The sequence below is a fragment of the Numida meleagris genome, chromosome 21, assembly GCF_002078875.1.
Source record: "Numida meleagris isolate 19003 breed g44 Domestic line chromosome 21, NumMel1.0, whole genome shotgun sequence".
Taxonomy (NCBI): Eukaryota; Metazoa; Chordata; class Aves; order Galliformes; family Numididae; genus Numida; species Numida meleagris.
Window position 1 is genome coordinate 2,684,713 of NC_034429.1, and position 14,899 is coordinate 2,699,611.

General features: G+C 47.9%; 1 protein-coding gene and 1 long non-coding RNA gene across 6 annotated transcripts in view; both read right to left on the minus strand.

The window, feature by feature from the left end:
- LOC110387219 lies at window positions 1,971–5,214 on the minus strand. Its single transcript, XR_002432443.1, has 3 exons — window positions 5,142–5,214; window positions 4,673–4,889; window positions 1,971–4,538 (listed from the first exon to the last, which is right to left on the minus strand). It is a non-coding gene; the product is annotated as an uncharacterized LOC110387219 (long non-coding RNA).
- The window catches only part of ZMAT4 (zinc finger matrin-type 4), a 44,863-nt gene continuing 35,490 nt past the window's right edge, over window positions 5,527–14,899 (minus strand). Inside the window, exons 7-8 of one of the 5 annotated variants that reach the window (XR_002432418.1) lie at window positions 14,324–14,515; window positions 5,527–13,973 (exon numbers count right to left, since the gene is read on the minus strand). Coding sequence is in view for 1 of the 5 variants with exons in the window: in XM_021375032.1 (XP_021230707.1) it covers window positions 14,500–14,515 (16 nt within the window). In the remaining 4 variants the exon portion in view is untranslated. Of the gene's footprint in view, window positions 14,516–14,899 lie in introns of all 5 variants that reach the window. The other 4 variants (XR_002432417.1, XR_002432416.1, XR_002432415.1 and 1 more) reach the window with 4 other exon arrangements.

The following is a 14,899-nucleotide window of genomic DNA, read 5'->3' on the forward strand; positions in this document are numbered from 1 at the left end:
GGCACTTGCAAGCAAATGCAAGGGAGCAGTTCTGCTGTGTAATTCCTTCCCTATGGATCACACAGCCGTCATTTTCCTGAGCATTGTTAACAACGAGCATTCACATAACTCATTTCTGTGAGGACGAAGGAGGACATTATTGACGTTTTGTTTCCCCTCACGCGTGTCAGGTATTTTTTGAATGCAAACTTGAATAAGTAGGTGCCACCCAGACACCTCAAGCAGTATTTCACTGTAAACAAAGCACAGGTGCTGCTGTACTCAGAGTAATTTCACAGCATTAAACCCATCAATTGCATATAAATAACGAGGCGGGAGGGATGGGCACCCATTCACAATTAGCAGCGACCCATCCCCAGCTGTGATGTTGGGATGCATCTGCCCCACACAAACCATTCCTGGCAGTTCTGATCTCCCTGGTACTGCACATATTAGGATAATACTAAAGAGTTTTTTTTTTTTTTTTTAAATCTCATTTTCCCCTCTTGGCTTTCTGTTTAAGACTTTTTGGGATGCTTTCCTCCCCAAAACAGACACAAGCCCCGCTGATAACAGCACAGACATGCTCTGCTGTGCTCCCTGCACAGTGCTGGAAGCATTGTCACAGCTGCTCAGTGTGTTTGGAGGACAGCACGCTAAGTGCTGCGAACACACACGTGTGTTTCTCCCATCACCAACAGCCAAGCGCTGCCCACCATGGGAAGTCATCTGTTAGGAGCAACAGGAGGAGCTGTGCTGCCTGGTACAGGAATGCACACACCTGTACCTCAGTGCTTCGCAGGCTCAGTGCAGACCTTGGAGGTTTTATTTCAGGTCTTAAGCAATGCAAGGAATGAGATTTGCTTCCAACTTTGTCTCTTCTGACAGAGCACTTTACTCCACAGCAATATAAACCATCCTGGGAAGCTGCTCTGGTCTTCCTATACCAAATTCTAAAGTTTTTCCTCTCTAAACTGTACTCTTAGAAGAATTTTGGTGTTTTGTTACTGGGGTGTCTTTCTTAAACGCTGTTCTCTGGAATTTACTTCTGTTTGCCCTACGGGGAAATAGGAAGGTGGAGAAGCAATCCACTTAACAGGCAGCGACAACACTCAGCGCAATCCTTAGATCTCAGTAAGTCATTAATTAAGAAATGCAATGGCACGGACTGCAGGAGCAGGGGGGCCTGGCACCAGCAGAATGGACAGGGAAATTCATTAATAACTTAATATCTTTCCCGCAGCCTGCAGACAGCTGGCATTTTAGAAACACAGTATTATTAATCTATTTAAGCATTCTTTAAATGTGGCAAATTTTAAGTAAAAAGGGATATCTAATAAACATGGGAAAACCTTGCTAAACATATTTTAAGGAAGATAAAGGCATACACTTGGAATCAGTAGCACCTCAAATTAATATTGCCATTCCAGGTGACTCCATGGCAGTTGTTTGGGCAGGCTTTGCTTTTACCATGTTCTTTGCTGCTCAGCTCGCCAAATCGTGCCTCAGACGTGTATTCAGTGGGCTGGTAAATGGCACAGTTCATTAGTTCCTGCAGTGCTGCCTTTCACCTGCACCACTCTTCTGCAGACAAAGCAGCACTGGTGTGGTACAGATCTCACACACATACATGGAGACCTCCTTGAGCATTCCCCAGGCAAAGAGGGTCAGGTGGGGGCTGCCCAGCCAACCTCAGCAGCACTTAAACTGTGCTTTGAAAGGTCTCGAGATATGAAGGCTATAAAAGCTCTTGAAAATTGCTCTCATTAAACCTTTTCATAACCTAGAGGAATTAGAAAACGAGAGCGTGAATGCAAGGACTGGCATTTAGCTCCAAGCAGCAGCACACCCTGGGCAGCAGCTCCTTCAGCTGCTCCTGAGCCTCTGTAGCACACCAGTGCTCAACCAACAGGCAGAGCACCAGCCCCAACTCACGCTGCAGGAAACCTTCCCACTGGATCTTGTGCATCTCAGTAAGCAAGGGCTGGATGCAGTAACTCAAGAGTACTTTTTCCAGCACTCGCTGAGCTTTTATTCCTCTCTAACCATTATTTAAATGTGCCCTACCCTTTCACACTTTTCTCATAGGCACACATGATTTCAGTTGAAGGCAGCCATGCTTTTCTCACTTTCTGCAGTGACAAACTGCCAGACTGAGTCATAACGGGAGAGTACACGATTCCTTGGATAAATCACTAATGCATGCAGACACCCTTATAGAATCATTCTGGTGCGGTTGCTCAGAGGTTACAGAGCCCGAGATGCGATCAGCAGCGCTGACACGCGGCCCATTTGTTACATGGGAGAAATGGAACATTTGGTGTAAATCCAGGAGGTGGAGTGCAGTAACGGATGAGCTCAGCCTGCAGAAGAGCCCTCTGGGCAAGGCAGCATATTGATTTCAACATGATGAGGAAATGAAGAAGGATGATATGCTTCGTATCATTGATCCTATCTATTAGCAATAGCAGCGGGTCACTCCATCCTCCCTGCTGCCCTCAGCTACAAGGGAGCGAGGTCTGCATGGAAAAGGGCAGGTAGCCCTGGAGGGGTTTATTCTAAGGCCCTGGGAGGGATTTATTCTAAAGGACACCCAGCTCACATCGTTTCCACAAACTGCATTCAGAGCTGGACCCCTGTACAGCACACCTGTGTTTCCCCCTAGATAAGGGACACAAATACATTCACTCTATTTCCTCCCAGTCCTCTGCAATTTGCTCTCATTTGTTCTGATCATGAGAACCAAGATTTGGAATTGTAACGGACCACAGATCAGAAAACAAGCAAATTGCAGATGGCAAGGTGATTTTTTTTTTTATTTATATACAAGTTACAGTCCATGCACTACAGCTTAATTGCATTTGCCCTCCAGCCTTTCAATTAAAAATAAAACAGAAAATAGCACTTAAAGGATGGAAGTGAGAATGAGAACAAATTCTCCTAAAGAGAAAAGCACTACGTTTGGAGGGGAAGAATAATTACTGCTAATGATATAATGAAGAGGGAAGGTGCATCCTTTGCTTTCGTACCCAGGGGCCAAAAGGGTTTTCCAAACGAGGCCGCACCACAACTGGATGCAGAGAGGAAGGCTGCAGATTGCTGCAGAGCTCGTGGGTCTGCATCATTGTGCCTGAAATCCTGAGACCCAGTGGTGCTTTGGCCACTGACTTCAAGAGCAAAGAGGAAATGAAGCAGCAGCCAAGGAGGCCTCTGTTTGGGGTGCCTCTGCCCTGGGCAGCTTTGCAAGCCAAGAGAGGAGTTCTTGGCAGGGAAAGACATTGACTCAGGGCTCTTTGCTCCTCCGCTGTCTGACAGAGGCTTGCCCACACTGCTTCTTAAGACAAACTGACTCTGTTTCCACTCATGACATGGAACATTCGTTAAATCACACATATTTCCTTCACCCCTGACCTCCTACCAGCAGGGCAGCTGCTCTGCCAGCACCCAGATGGCATTCGTTTCAGACCACTTATCTGTAAAGGAGACACCAGGCTGGGTAAGAGGAAAACAAAAGGGAGCAGCTTTCTGCACAGCAGGATGAATGCGTTTGGGAGTTAAGGGAGACGGGGAGCATTAGTTATAATGGATGGCAGGGGCATGGAACAAAGCACGCTGCAGAACCTCATTGTGCTGCTTGGACAAGATTGGGGCAGATTTGCAAATTTCGATGCCTAGAAACCAGTAAGCATTACTGGGGCTTTCCTATAGCCCAGCACAATTGAAATGAGAATGAAACCAGCAACTCTCAGCTCATTCCTCTAATCTAATCCATATTCTAATTTCACATAGCATTAGAGACCTTATCTACAAGATGGGGGGGTGGGGGGGAAGGCATTTTAAATGTGGTGCCAAAAGCAAAAGCCCCTGCTACTGCAGAGCAGCAAGCAGTATGTGTTAGCAAACAGCTCCATCTCCAAAGCAAAACAAACGAGGTAATTTAGCAAGCATTAAAGACATCTCAGCAAAGCACTTCTAATTGCAGAGGAGAGGCCTGAAGGGGAAACAAACACGGAAAAAACTAGCTGCAAGGAGGATACATTAAAATTCTTAGGTTTGCCACTTAAGATGCTTTTTCCATACAAAATACACATGCACCTGCAGACACTGCATTGCAATGCAGCATTGGACCTTTCCAGCTCATGGTGTCACCAGCAGAGCTCAGGCTGCTGCAGGGGCACCCAGGGCAGAACAGGGGCGAGAAGCAACCAGGTCTTCTGCCTCCTCCTGTGGTAGGGCTTTCTGACCAATTACACAATTCATCCTTAATTAACTTATGATGCTATCAACTCCACCCTCCTAACTGAGCCCCAGTGACCATCTGAGGTTCCACAGTCATTTACTGATGGCAGAGAATGACAAATTAATAAATTCTCCACGCAGGAGTTTCCAAAGTGTTTGTTCGTAGTAGTTCCAGCACAAGCCCAGCAGAACTGCGGGTACCACTAACTGCCTGGAAGACAATCTGTTGTGCAGCTCAGGGGAGATAAGGCAGTTAATGAGCATTTCTTCTCGCAGCCACAGGCATTGCAGCAGTCTCCAGCGAGCCCCAGGCCTTCCTCCTGGGTAATGGGAGCAGAAACTGATGTTATAGAACTGCTGCTTAAAATATTTCTGGCAGAGATTTGGGCTGATTGGGATTGTAAGTACTATTGCAACTATTATAGCAATGCTGAACATGCAAAATAAGCCTCACTTTTCTAAAGCAAAAGCTTTTGAGCTGCTTCCATACAGCACTGAGGAGGGTCACAGCCAGCAGAGCAGGGCAGGAGATCTTTGCTTCTGATCCAGGGTTTACTCCTTGGCAACTCCATCACTCCACAGCATTGGTGCAGAACTCGGCACATCCCTGCTGCACCACTTGAGCATTCAAGGCAACCTCCTTCCAAACAGTGCAGAGCTCCCAGACCCTACTGAAAGCACAGCTCTGCAAACTGCAGCAGCATGGGGTACCCCAGCCCATGCTAATCCAGGGTTGGCCCAACCATCAACCCATCACCGCCATGCCCACCAAACCACATCGCTCAGTGCCACCCATAAACTTGAGCAAACGTTGCTGAGAAATTCCAAATTGTAATCAGAACAGCTCAAGCACAAGGTGCTCACAGACATTAGAGCAACAAGAAAACCAGCAAAACAAACAAACAATAATTCCAGCCACTTACCAGACCTCAACTGCCCAAGTGCATCAACACCACCACCAAGCTTCCCCTGCAAAGAGCCATACTAACACCCCCCAGCAGCTGCACAGCATTGCTGCTAATGAGCCCAGTGCAGCAGCCACCTGCACTCACAGGTGCAGTGATGCCTCATCGGGACAAGGACAACGAGTGGCTCTGCAGGAGCCACAAACACAGCAATGGGGAATTGCAGGAAGAAGCAAGGGTAAGACTGAGGCTGTAGGACAGCAGAGTGAAACAGCTGAGCAGTGCATCATGCACAAAGCCCATCCCACAGCCAGACCTGAGCATCACCACGCTGAATTTCCACCACGCCAAGCACTCCATCCCCTAAGGAAATCCATCTTCCCCAAAAAGAGAAATCCAATCATTCAGTATGAATTTCAAATTATTTATTTTTAACATTCCTTTTGAAATACAATCTCGGATTGTGCTTGCTTCAGAAATGGGACATACACAAATATCCTGTTCTCGGAACAGAAGTGACCGGGTTGGGCATTGCCACGTACAAACGACACGCTGAACAACAACGGAATGCGTTGTACAAAACCCCCACGGGCGGATCACAACGTGTGCAACCCACATCTGCCAAGTGACAGTTCCAATTTGTTTGTCCCTTGCAAAACAATAAATGTATTTTAAATACTGGGAAATTGGGTGGTGGTTGTAACAGGATTTAAATACCCCAGATTTGAAATAATACACAAGGTTTATAACAGCTAATTTTACAGGAGCTTACTGGTATATTTTCCTCCTAACTCTCTAATTTGTTGCCACAATTATGTTAAACTGAAGCTGAATTTTTTCCCAGCCTGAATCTTGCTTGAAGCTTTTTGTTTCTGTTTCAGACCCAGAGAAGTCCTTTGGGGCCTCTTTGCCCTAAAGCTTGTCCATTTCTCAACTGTATTGGATGCTCTAATAAAAAAAAAAAAAAAAAAAAAAGAAGCTGTGCATTTCACTATAAATTCTGTTTTTTACTATAAACCTTAATTTGCCTATATTCTTAGATTACCATCACTACAACTAACACTAATTTACACAGAGCTGATGATGAAGGTGAAAGTCAGCAGGAACTCCCCCAGTCCCTGTTCCCATTATCACAGTCAGAAAGCCTGCAGGTAGAACCCTGCATCCCAGCGGCCCCAGAGCCCGCGTTCCTGGTGTATGAGGCCCCAAAGAAATGCTCAGCACCTGCCAGCCATGCTCCTGCTGATTTTGCCTTCTGGCTTTCAGGACTTGTAGGCACTTATTGTTAAGCGGCCACCAATGTGATGCTGAGGACAACATTCAAAATAAAGATGAGTTTTACCAAAATGTTGGTTTCTACCGGTAAAGAAGGGCTTGACTGCTCGTCTTGTGCACATGATGTAATAGCTTGATGGAGCTTTCTGGGTCACATCAGTGCAGCTGGGATGTATTGGACACTTTGCTGATTTATACCGCCCTGCTGATCATCTGTGCCTCACTGCCACTGAGTAAATTCACTAGGAAAGAGCATGTCATCATCTGGCTCTTCAGCTCTGTTCTGTAAGGATTTATCTCAGTGGTGGCTTTGGTCTCCCCGACAAGTTGCTTTGCTTTAGTTCTTGCATACTTATCCTCCATTTCCATTTGACTTTTCCTCTTTGACTCCATGGAATAACATCCTGTGATCGCCATTTCCCCAACTCATCAGTGTTAAAGCAAAACCTTATGTCATTCAGTTACTGCTTGGTCTTGTTCCATGCAACAGACCCCAAAGCTGGGGCATCACCAGCACAAATGCAATCCTTGGAGCTTGGTGTAGGACTGCACAGTACATGCCAATGCACCCCCCCCCCCCCAAAGCCACTGCCCCCAGCACAATCCATCGCTTCCAGTTGCTCCCCAGTGTCTCTGCAGGAGCCCAGCAGCTGTGTGTCTGCACCAGGCTCCCTTTGGGACCCAGACACGATTTTGAAGAAAATTGGAGCTTCCCTCTGTCTGATTCAAAGACAGAAATGAACCTGAGGAACTGGGGCACGGAGTGGGTGGAGAATGGGGGCTGCTTTTATCAGCGTTGCCATTTTACCGAGGTTCATTTTAATGCATCTCTGCATTAATGATCTAAAAGTGTCTTTGGAAGTGACTCATAGCAGGGCGGGGGGAGGCAGCTGTGGCAGTGGTGGTACAGAGGCATCACCTCAGCTGGGCTTGGGCCAGACCTTGCCAAAGGTGCACACTGCTGAAACCTACAGAAGTGACCGAAGGCATAGATGCGAGCGATCTGCCTCAAGGGCAAGCCGAGGGAAGAGAGCCCCATGGCACCAACAAAAGCAGGAGCCCCCTCCCAGCAGCGGAATCGAAGCACCCAGCAGCACGGGCATCTCCATCCTTCTGCTCTGCAAGGATGAACACACAGCACATCCTTGCAGTGTCCATCCGAGGGCCCCCTCGTCCCCAGCAGGGCACTGTCCATGCACCTGGCTCTGGCTGAGTCGCTTGTTCATTATTTAACGCTGTGCATCTGCTGCATCCTACATTTCCCAACAAAGAAAATAACGCTCTCATTAAGAGAAGCATTGTTATCAATAGCACAAAGCTATAACGGAATTGAGGCCATTCTCCTGTTAAGACCAGCACCAGCCTCATTAAAAGTGTGCACAAGTGGGATATCACGGACAGCACTATTTTGAAGCCACTTTTTACTATTTCTTGCTTTTGGATGGAAGTGCTGCTCTGATCTATTTCTGAATGCAGCTGTCTCCAGACCTTTGAAAGCCCCTCCAGCCCCACAGTTCCAATCTCACCTCACTTTCGGCTGCCACAGCCCTCTGCAAAGAGCCCTGGGACCACCACAGTGGGGTCTGTCCTGCTCTGCCCTGGCTGCAGGGACGCAGCATCCATCCGGCACAGAGCAGAAACCGCACAGGGTGAAGCCCCCACATGACCCCAACCAGGGCAGCAGCTGCTGGGATACACACGTGCTAATTAGGGAGGCTGCTGCTTCGCATGGGGAGACGGACTGTGGCTCTGATGCCCATCTTGGATGCTACTGAAGGTTGAGGGCCAGCACATCCGATAGAAAACAAATTAAGGTCATCCTGGTTATTTGTTGCCGTGGGCTGACAAGGTGCAAAGCAGCCTTTTTGTATTCTCATGATACCATTATTGCTATTATTCCAGCTATGGCAATGCAGCAAAGGGCAAGCTGCCAAACTGCCACATACTTTGATTCAAGCAATTGATTAAAACATGGACTTGTAAGAGGCTTTATGCTTTGGAGAGCAAGAAAAATCACAGAGTATGTTCCTACCTAAATGCCTAAAGGGCTGTTGAAAACACTGTGGGTCTATCTGATGAAATGAAGCAATTCTCCAAGAATTCAGTGTGTACTCACAAAGAATCAGCGTCGTCAAACACTAAATTTGAACTCAATCAGTTATTTACATTTACTGCGATAACAACTGTGATTATATAAATGGATTGAAGCTCTGGAGTGAAACATCCGTCCCACGCCTTTGCTTGGTCTCATTACTCCAGCCACTTTCTCTGCAGCAAACGCTCACGGGGATTTCTCCCACCTCGCAGTACTTTGTCCCGCACGGCAGTGGGTGTCTGCAGGATTCAGCCTCGTTTCAGAGCAGCAGCTGCGCTTCTTTTCTCGTGGAGCCGCCGTGATTGAAAACCCCTAATTCTGCGCTGCCTCCCATCTCGCAGAGAGGTTCCTCTTTCAAAATATTGTCACTCAATATTTACACGGCGCGTGTGTGAGCAGCTCCTGCTCCGCTCCGCAGTTGTGCGCCTGATGCTGCCGCTCTGCACAGCACAGGGGATGCCCCCAGGGGCTCTCCCTGAGCTCTGCTCCTGGCAGGAGGGGCAGGGACCCGCTCCCAGAAGCCGGTGGGATCCAGGACCCCGTGCTGGGCGCTGCTCAGCAAGAACAGCTTTGTTGGCAGAGGGGAACGGATGGAAAACGGAGCTCTGTTCTCCCTCCAAATGCCTTCTGCTGACTGTGTGCTTTGATCTCGGATTAGGAGAGCATGTTGGAAGTTTAGTGATGCTAAAAGCGGACTGGGCTGAACGCTGCTGCTCACTCCCAGCAGCACACAGCAGGCTCCTCGGCACCCAGCCCATGCTGGCCAAAACATTTGCTTTTTCTCCACCTGCCGGGGAGCTCCAATAGCAATTAGAAGGGTCAGGCTGCTGGGGATGCGCTTTTTCCTCTGGATTTTTTTCCTCTGTTTCCAACTTCCTTCATTTCTCTTTTAAATTTCACTCCTTTAACTCTTGGCTTTTTGCCCTCGGGCCGTTTTCCTGCTGAGCCAAGTGGGAAGGGAAGTGAAGAGCAAAACCAACATGCAGAAACTCACCCTCCAAACTCCAGAGCCCTGACAGCATCAGCGTCATCTGACACAGCAGGGGAAGAGCTGAGAAAGGGGATAGGGAAAACAGAAAGAAATCAAGCTTTTGCCATTTTGCAAGTCAAAAATGTCCAGTAGAAATGTGGTATTTAGGCTGGCTTGGAGCTGTCACAACAGCCACAAAATCCTTTTAAATTATGCTTGCTCATAGGGGAAAAAGAAAACAGAAAAAAAAAAAGAACACACCCATCCGAGCTCTTAATGAAAATGAAAGGCAGAGATAAATAGAGACAGAGAATGGTAGATCCTAAAACATGTGCAATTGCACCTCTTATACAATAGATGTGATTTCTTTCTCTCCTCAGCTTGAAGGCTGGGCATGACAGCCGTCTCATCAACAGCACTGTACAATAACATCTCTTTGCTATTAATATGCAAATCGAAATGCACACACTGATTAAAAACATATTAGACAAAAGCTATTGTCAGAGATGTATGAGCACACCGCGAGGCTCTATTAGCAAGCAGTGGACCACGGAGGGACAAGTCTTGCAATAAGCTCAGCGCAGTAATGTAAGTGGGGGACACACACGGATGTTAATGCCTGCTTGCTCTTTCTTCCCTTAGGTCACGAATATTTAACAACCAAATTGGGTCCTCTCTGCCTCTCGCTGCACCAAACGTGGAGGTTCCAACCAGCTCTCACAGTGGGAGAGGACCTTAAGCTGCACGCTCAGGAGCTCAGAAGGACCCAGAGAACCATGGCGAGCTGCTGGCACAGCCTGGAGGAGGGATTTCACCCGCACAACTTGAAGAGTATGGAAGGTGGATCTAAAGGTCAGGGCTAGCTAATGAGGCTGATGCAAGAGGAACTTAACAAAGAAAGTACCGTTTACACACGAGGAGCATTCTTCTCCCATGATTAATTTCTTCGTATTAAGTGGTGTGCCTCAGGGCAGAGTCACTGTACAGACTGTTGCCATAGAGCTCTATTGCCTTAACACAGGAAGCCAGTCAAGAAAACATGCATTATTTGTGCTGTAATGTGTCTGAGCATAGAATGCCACAGGAAAGCAGCTTCTGGCCTTCTGAGACATCACCTGCTGGCTTTGCATCACAGCCCGAGGAACGGTATTGGTGTGTGCTGCAAAACTTGAGCAAAACACATCTACAGGATCACAGCTCTGGTGCTGGAATCACACCTCCAGCCACCAGCAGTGCTCCCGTTAACGCTGCTCCTCAGGAATGCGCATGCATGACGCAGCCAGACTGACAGTTATTATCTTTACAGACTCCTTTATGCAGAATTTTAAGCTGCGAAAATGTTTGAGCGGAACGAAATTACCTCCTGTAACGTATAGCTGTGCTGCGTGAAAAATGCAGCCCCTGTAGTTTTAATGAAGAAATTATAAGCAAAAGTCTTCACCTTTCCATTTAAACTAACCTCAAGGGATGCAAGGGTTTCACTGCATCCATTTCCAAAGATCCCAGATGTATCTGCACAGCATTTAAGCTTGGGATGCTGTACCCGTCTCAACATCAGAGCAAAGCGCGCAGTCTGGAGGCAGATCTGCAGGGATCGCTGACTTCCCACCAGGAGATTTGTCTTTTTATGTCTTGCTTTGAGGGCCTGATGAACTTCAGAAAAGCAAGAGATTAGAAGGATTTAGGGACCAAAGCCCGCAGCCACTGCTTCTGAGCAGGCAGGCAGCACAGCTGGGGAGGACCCGGGCTGCAGGCTGTGTGCTCAGCCCAGCGCACTGCAGCAAGAGCAGAGCTCTCTGCACACCTGCCCGGGAAAAGAAATTGTGTTTGTGCTGTAATTAATTTGCTGCAATTAGCTCATAGCGATTACCTGAGCACACAAGTTAGGCAATTCTTCTTCCTCTTGGCAACATCACCTCTGCAGCACCCTGAGCGCAAGCTGGAAGGAGGAGCAGGGCTGCGGGAGTCTGGGGGGAAGGAGCTCAGAAATTCCGCACCCGCCTGAGTGGTGTGCTCTATTTCTGTGCCACATTCTCTCTGTAAAGAGGCAGTTTACTTTCAGAAACACTGCCTTGCTTTATCACCCAGAACGTGACAAACGAAAGAGCCCCATAGCTATGGAACCCAAGGAGATGCTTACTCATCTGCAAACAGCCCGTCCTCCTGCACACATGAAAGGCATTGATGCAAGAGCACAAATTAATCACATAGAGCTGCTTTAGTACTTTTACTGACCCCAGAGAGTAAACAATTACATTCTGCAGCGTACCCAACCTTTCCCTCTGCACAGCTGAAGGCAGAAGTGCAGCAGCAGTCAGGGAAGAGGACACAGCACCAAGGGGACACGCTGTAACGATGTGCTCGCTGTCCTCCTCAGCAGTGCAGTCATTTTCCTCCACCATGTGAATTTTGTTTCTGTGCCTCCCACTTGTCACAGCTGAAAAAGGGGAGTGGGAGACTTTCCCCCATGTTCTTTGTAATCTCTATGATCAAACACGACGATATTCATCTTTATTCCATCAGCCGTGAGGATGAACAATGGTTTGTCCTGTTTGGTCAAGCAATCAGCCCAGCTCTTGTACGGATGTAGCATGTCCCTTTGATTAAATGCCAAATGAAAATAAAGCACTGATCATTGCCCATTATTTGCCAATAGATTTCATATGACAAAAACAAACGAGCAAAACAAAAAACACACACACACAAGAAACCCGCAATGCAAAACCACAGAGGCCTCATTTATTCTTCGACTGGTGGGGGTCTATTGAGTTTCATTGCTGGCAGGCAAAATAAACACGGCCTTCTGCGGAGCAACATGTATTATTGATCTTCCTCCTGATTTAGGAGAATTATTTCTCTTCTCTCCCAAAGATTTGCAAAGAGTCCTTTAAAAATACATCTGGTGAGTCTGGGCTTTTAATTGCCTTCTCAAGGTAAAATAATCGTTTTCGCCGACAAAAAAAAAAAGGGGTTGTTTTCATCAAACAGGTGACCCTGGTAGCGAGGTAGTGAGGGATTTCAGAGTCCCAGGTGAGACAGTAAATAAAACCAGTGGCACAGCATTGCCAGCAGTGAGGGGAGCCGAGCCCTTTGCTTGCTCCTGCAGCGCCCGTCGGGTGCAGCAGCACGGCCCCGCAGCGAGCACCCCAGGGCAGGAGAGGCACAAAGAGCTTGCAGCTGTCAGACTGTTTTCTGTTCCTCCACGAGCAAGCAGTGCCCACAGCATCCTCTGCTACCGAGCTCGCTGACTTACCAGCAACCATGGTACAGACATACAGTGACAGCAGTGATGCTGTGAACAGATCAAATGACATTTGCACCACAGCCGCAGGTTTCCAGGGGATGTGCCCAACTGCCCCTCATCTGAAGGACAATGCTGCTCCACACCAAAATGCAGAGCAGCACGTTCTTCCTTTGCTTTGATTTATCAGCGTGCAGAGAAGCAGATGGAGGACTCAGATTAATCACCTACGGAAGGTTTGTTCACGTGGCAGAGAATTCACAAACCTGCAGGCCCTCGTGGCAAGCTGGGGGTTAAATTCAGAGTTTCCCAACGCAGAGCCAGCAGCAGTGGGGCACTGCTCTCTTCAAGATGCTGCATTTCTGGTAAATGAACTGATGGAGCTGTAGACATCACCACTCCCTTCCAAAGACACCAGACAGCCTCTAGTTGAGCGTGCTCAAAGAGGAAATGTCAGAGCCTGTTATTTCAGAGACGCAGAAGCAGGGAAATGGCCGGTCTCAGAAGGATTGTGCTACGACAGATACATAAACCAGCCAGATTGCTCTGGAAGAGGTGGTGCTTAATCTCTATCAACATTCGCAAGACAGGTTCGCTGCATGCAAAGTGCACTAAACGAGCTGGTAGAACACAGGGCACAGCAAGGGTTGTTCTGCATTGGTTGTAGGAGATACTTGAAATTTGATCTTGGTTATCACAGTTCTTCGCATTGCAGCAGGCGAGGCAAGAAATCTGGTCTCTCTCTGCTGACTGCAGCAGAAAGCCTAACACCACTGCAAGCCCCCTCATTTCCAGTGGGTAGGTACTCACATCTCACCTCACCCCAGCAGCGGTGAGCAATTCACACCTTGCAGACGAGCTGCAGATGGGGACCCAGCCTGGATCCACACAGCACACCTCTTGGACATCCGAGGGCGTTGCACTGTTTTCTTTCCAAACCTTCGAGGCTTTTTCCTCCCTGTTAGCAAGGACCCAGTCCCTGCCACAGCTGCGCAGCCCTCAGGTTGGACCAGGGGGCTCTCCAGAGCAGCCAGCACTGGGAAGTGTTCCAGCAGGGGTCCTGCCTCCACGTCCTGGAAGCAGCCTCCATGGCAGCATCCCCACCCTGCACCCACCTCCCTGCTGCAGAGCGAGGGGCATTGGGCATCGGTGTGAGTCCAAAGTCAGCAGAGCAGACAGCTCCCGTCCAGCCCTCAGCAGTCCTACCAGCAGGAAAAGGATCCTACGCTTTCATTTTAGCTTTCTCCGCTCAGTGAACCATTTGTTTCTCTGAAGACAAAGAGGAAAGGAAAACATTCATCCGTTATTCAATCCCTGCGATTCACTTTGGGCTGTCAACGTGTCGACACAAACCATGCTGGAGAAGGTGAAGAAAGTATGTTTATTTCTGGTTGAAGACTGATTACATCACTACCGTGGATAATGTAATAGAATATTTTTATGCTCTCGGAAGAAATCTAAGAATAAATATGAAAAAGTAAAATATTTTGTTTCCTCTGTCTCTGACGATGAGTGATGATTAAGCGCCGTATTTACACGATAGTTATCATTCTCTAGACTGTGCTGAATAAATATTATCTTGAAAGGGTAAAAAAATCCATTGAAATATTTTAACTCACCACAAAATTAAAAAAAAATATATATATCCATGTATCTGTCCAAAGCGAGGGTTAGTTACGTGTTAGTCATCGACTCTGCACGGGATCATTGTCCAGGACAGCATCCTTCCTCCCGCCCAGCAGCTGCTCCTGCAGCAGAGCTCTCGGTGCTTTTCCTCGCTCCAGCCCATGTGCTGCTACTGGTTCTTCAGGCTGCAACACAGAAACAGAGCGGGGTCACCCCCAGCCCTGGTATTCCTGGTTCGGGACGCAGGGCCCTGCTGGGTTTTCCTTGGCTGAGGGGTTAACGAGAGCAATGAGGATGGCTCAGTTTAAAAAAAAAAATGTTTTATATTTTAAGCATAGAGCTGGGTTTGGGGAAAGGAAAAGGGCACTTTCCCTGGATCCTCAGTTTAAATGTATGAGACCAGCATCACCTGCAAAACTCACCAGCGGGGCAGCTGTGGCCAACGAGGAGTTCCTCGTTCAGCCCTGGGTGATATCAGACTGATACCAGCAGAAATTGGGCTGTTTATGCTTTGCATTAAAACAATTAATCTATATACCCGGCATCACAAAACCAAGCTGCACCATTCC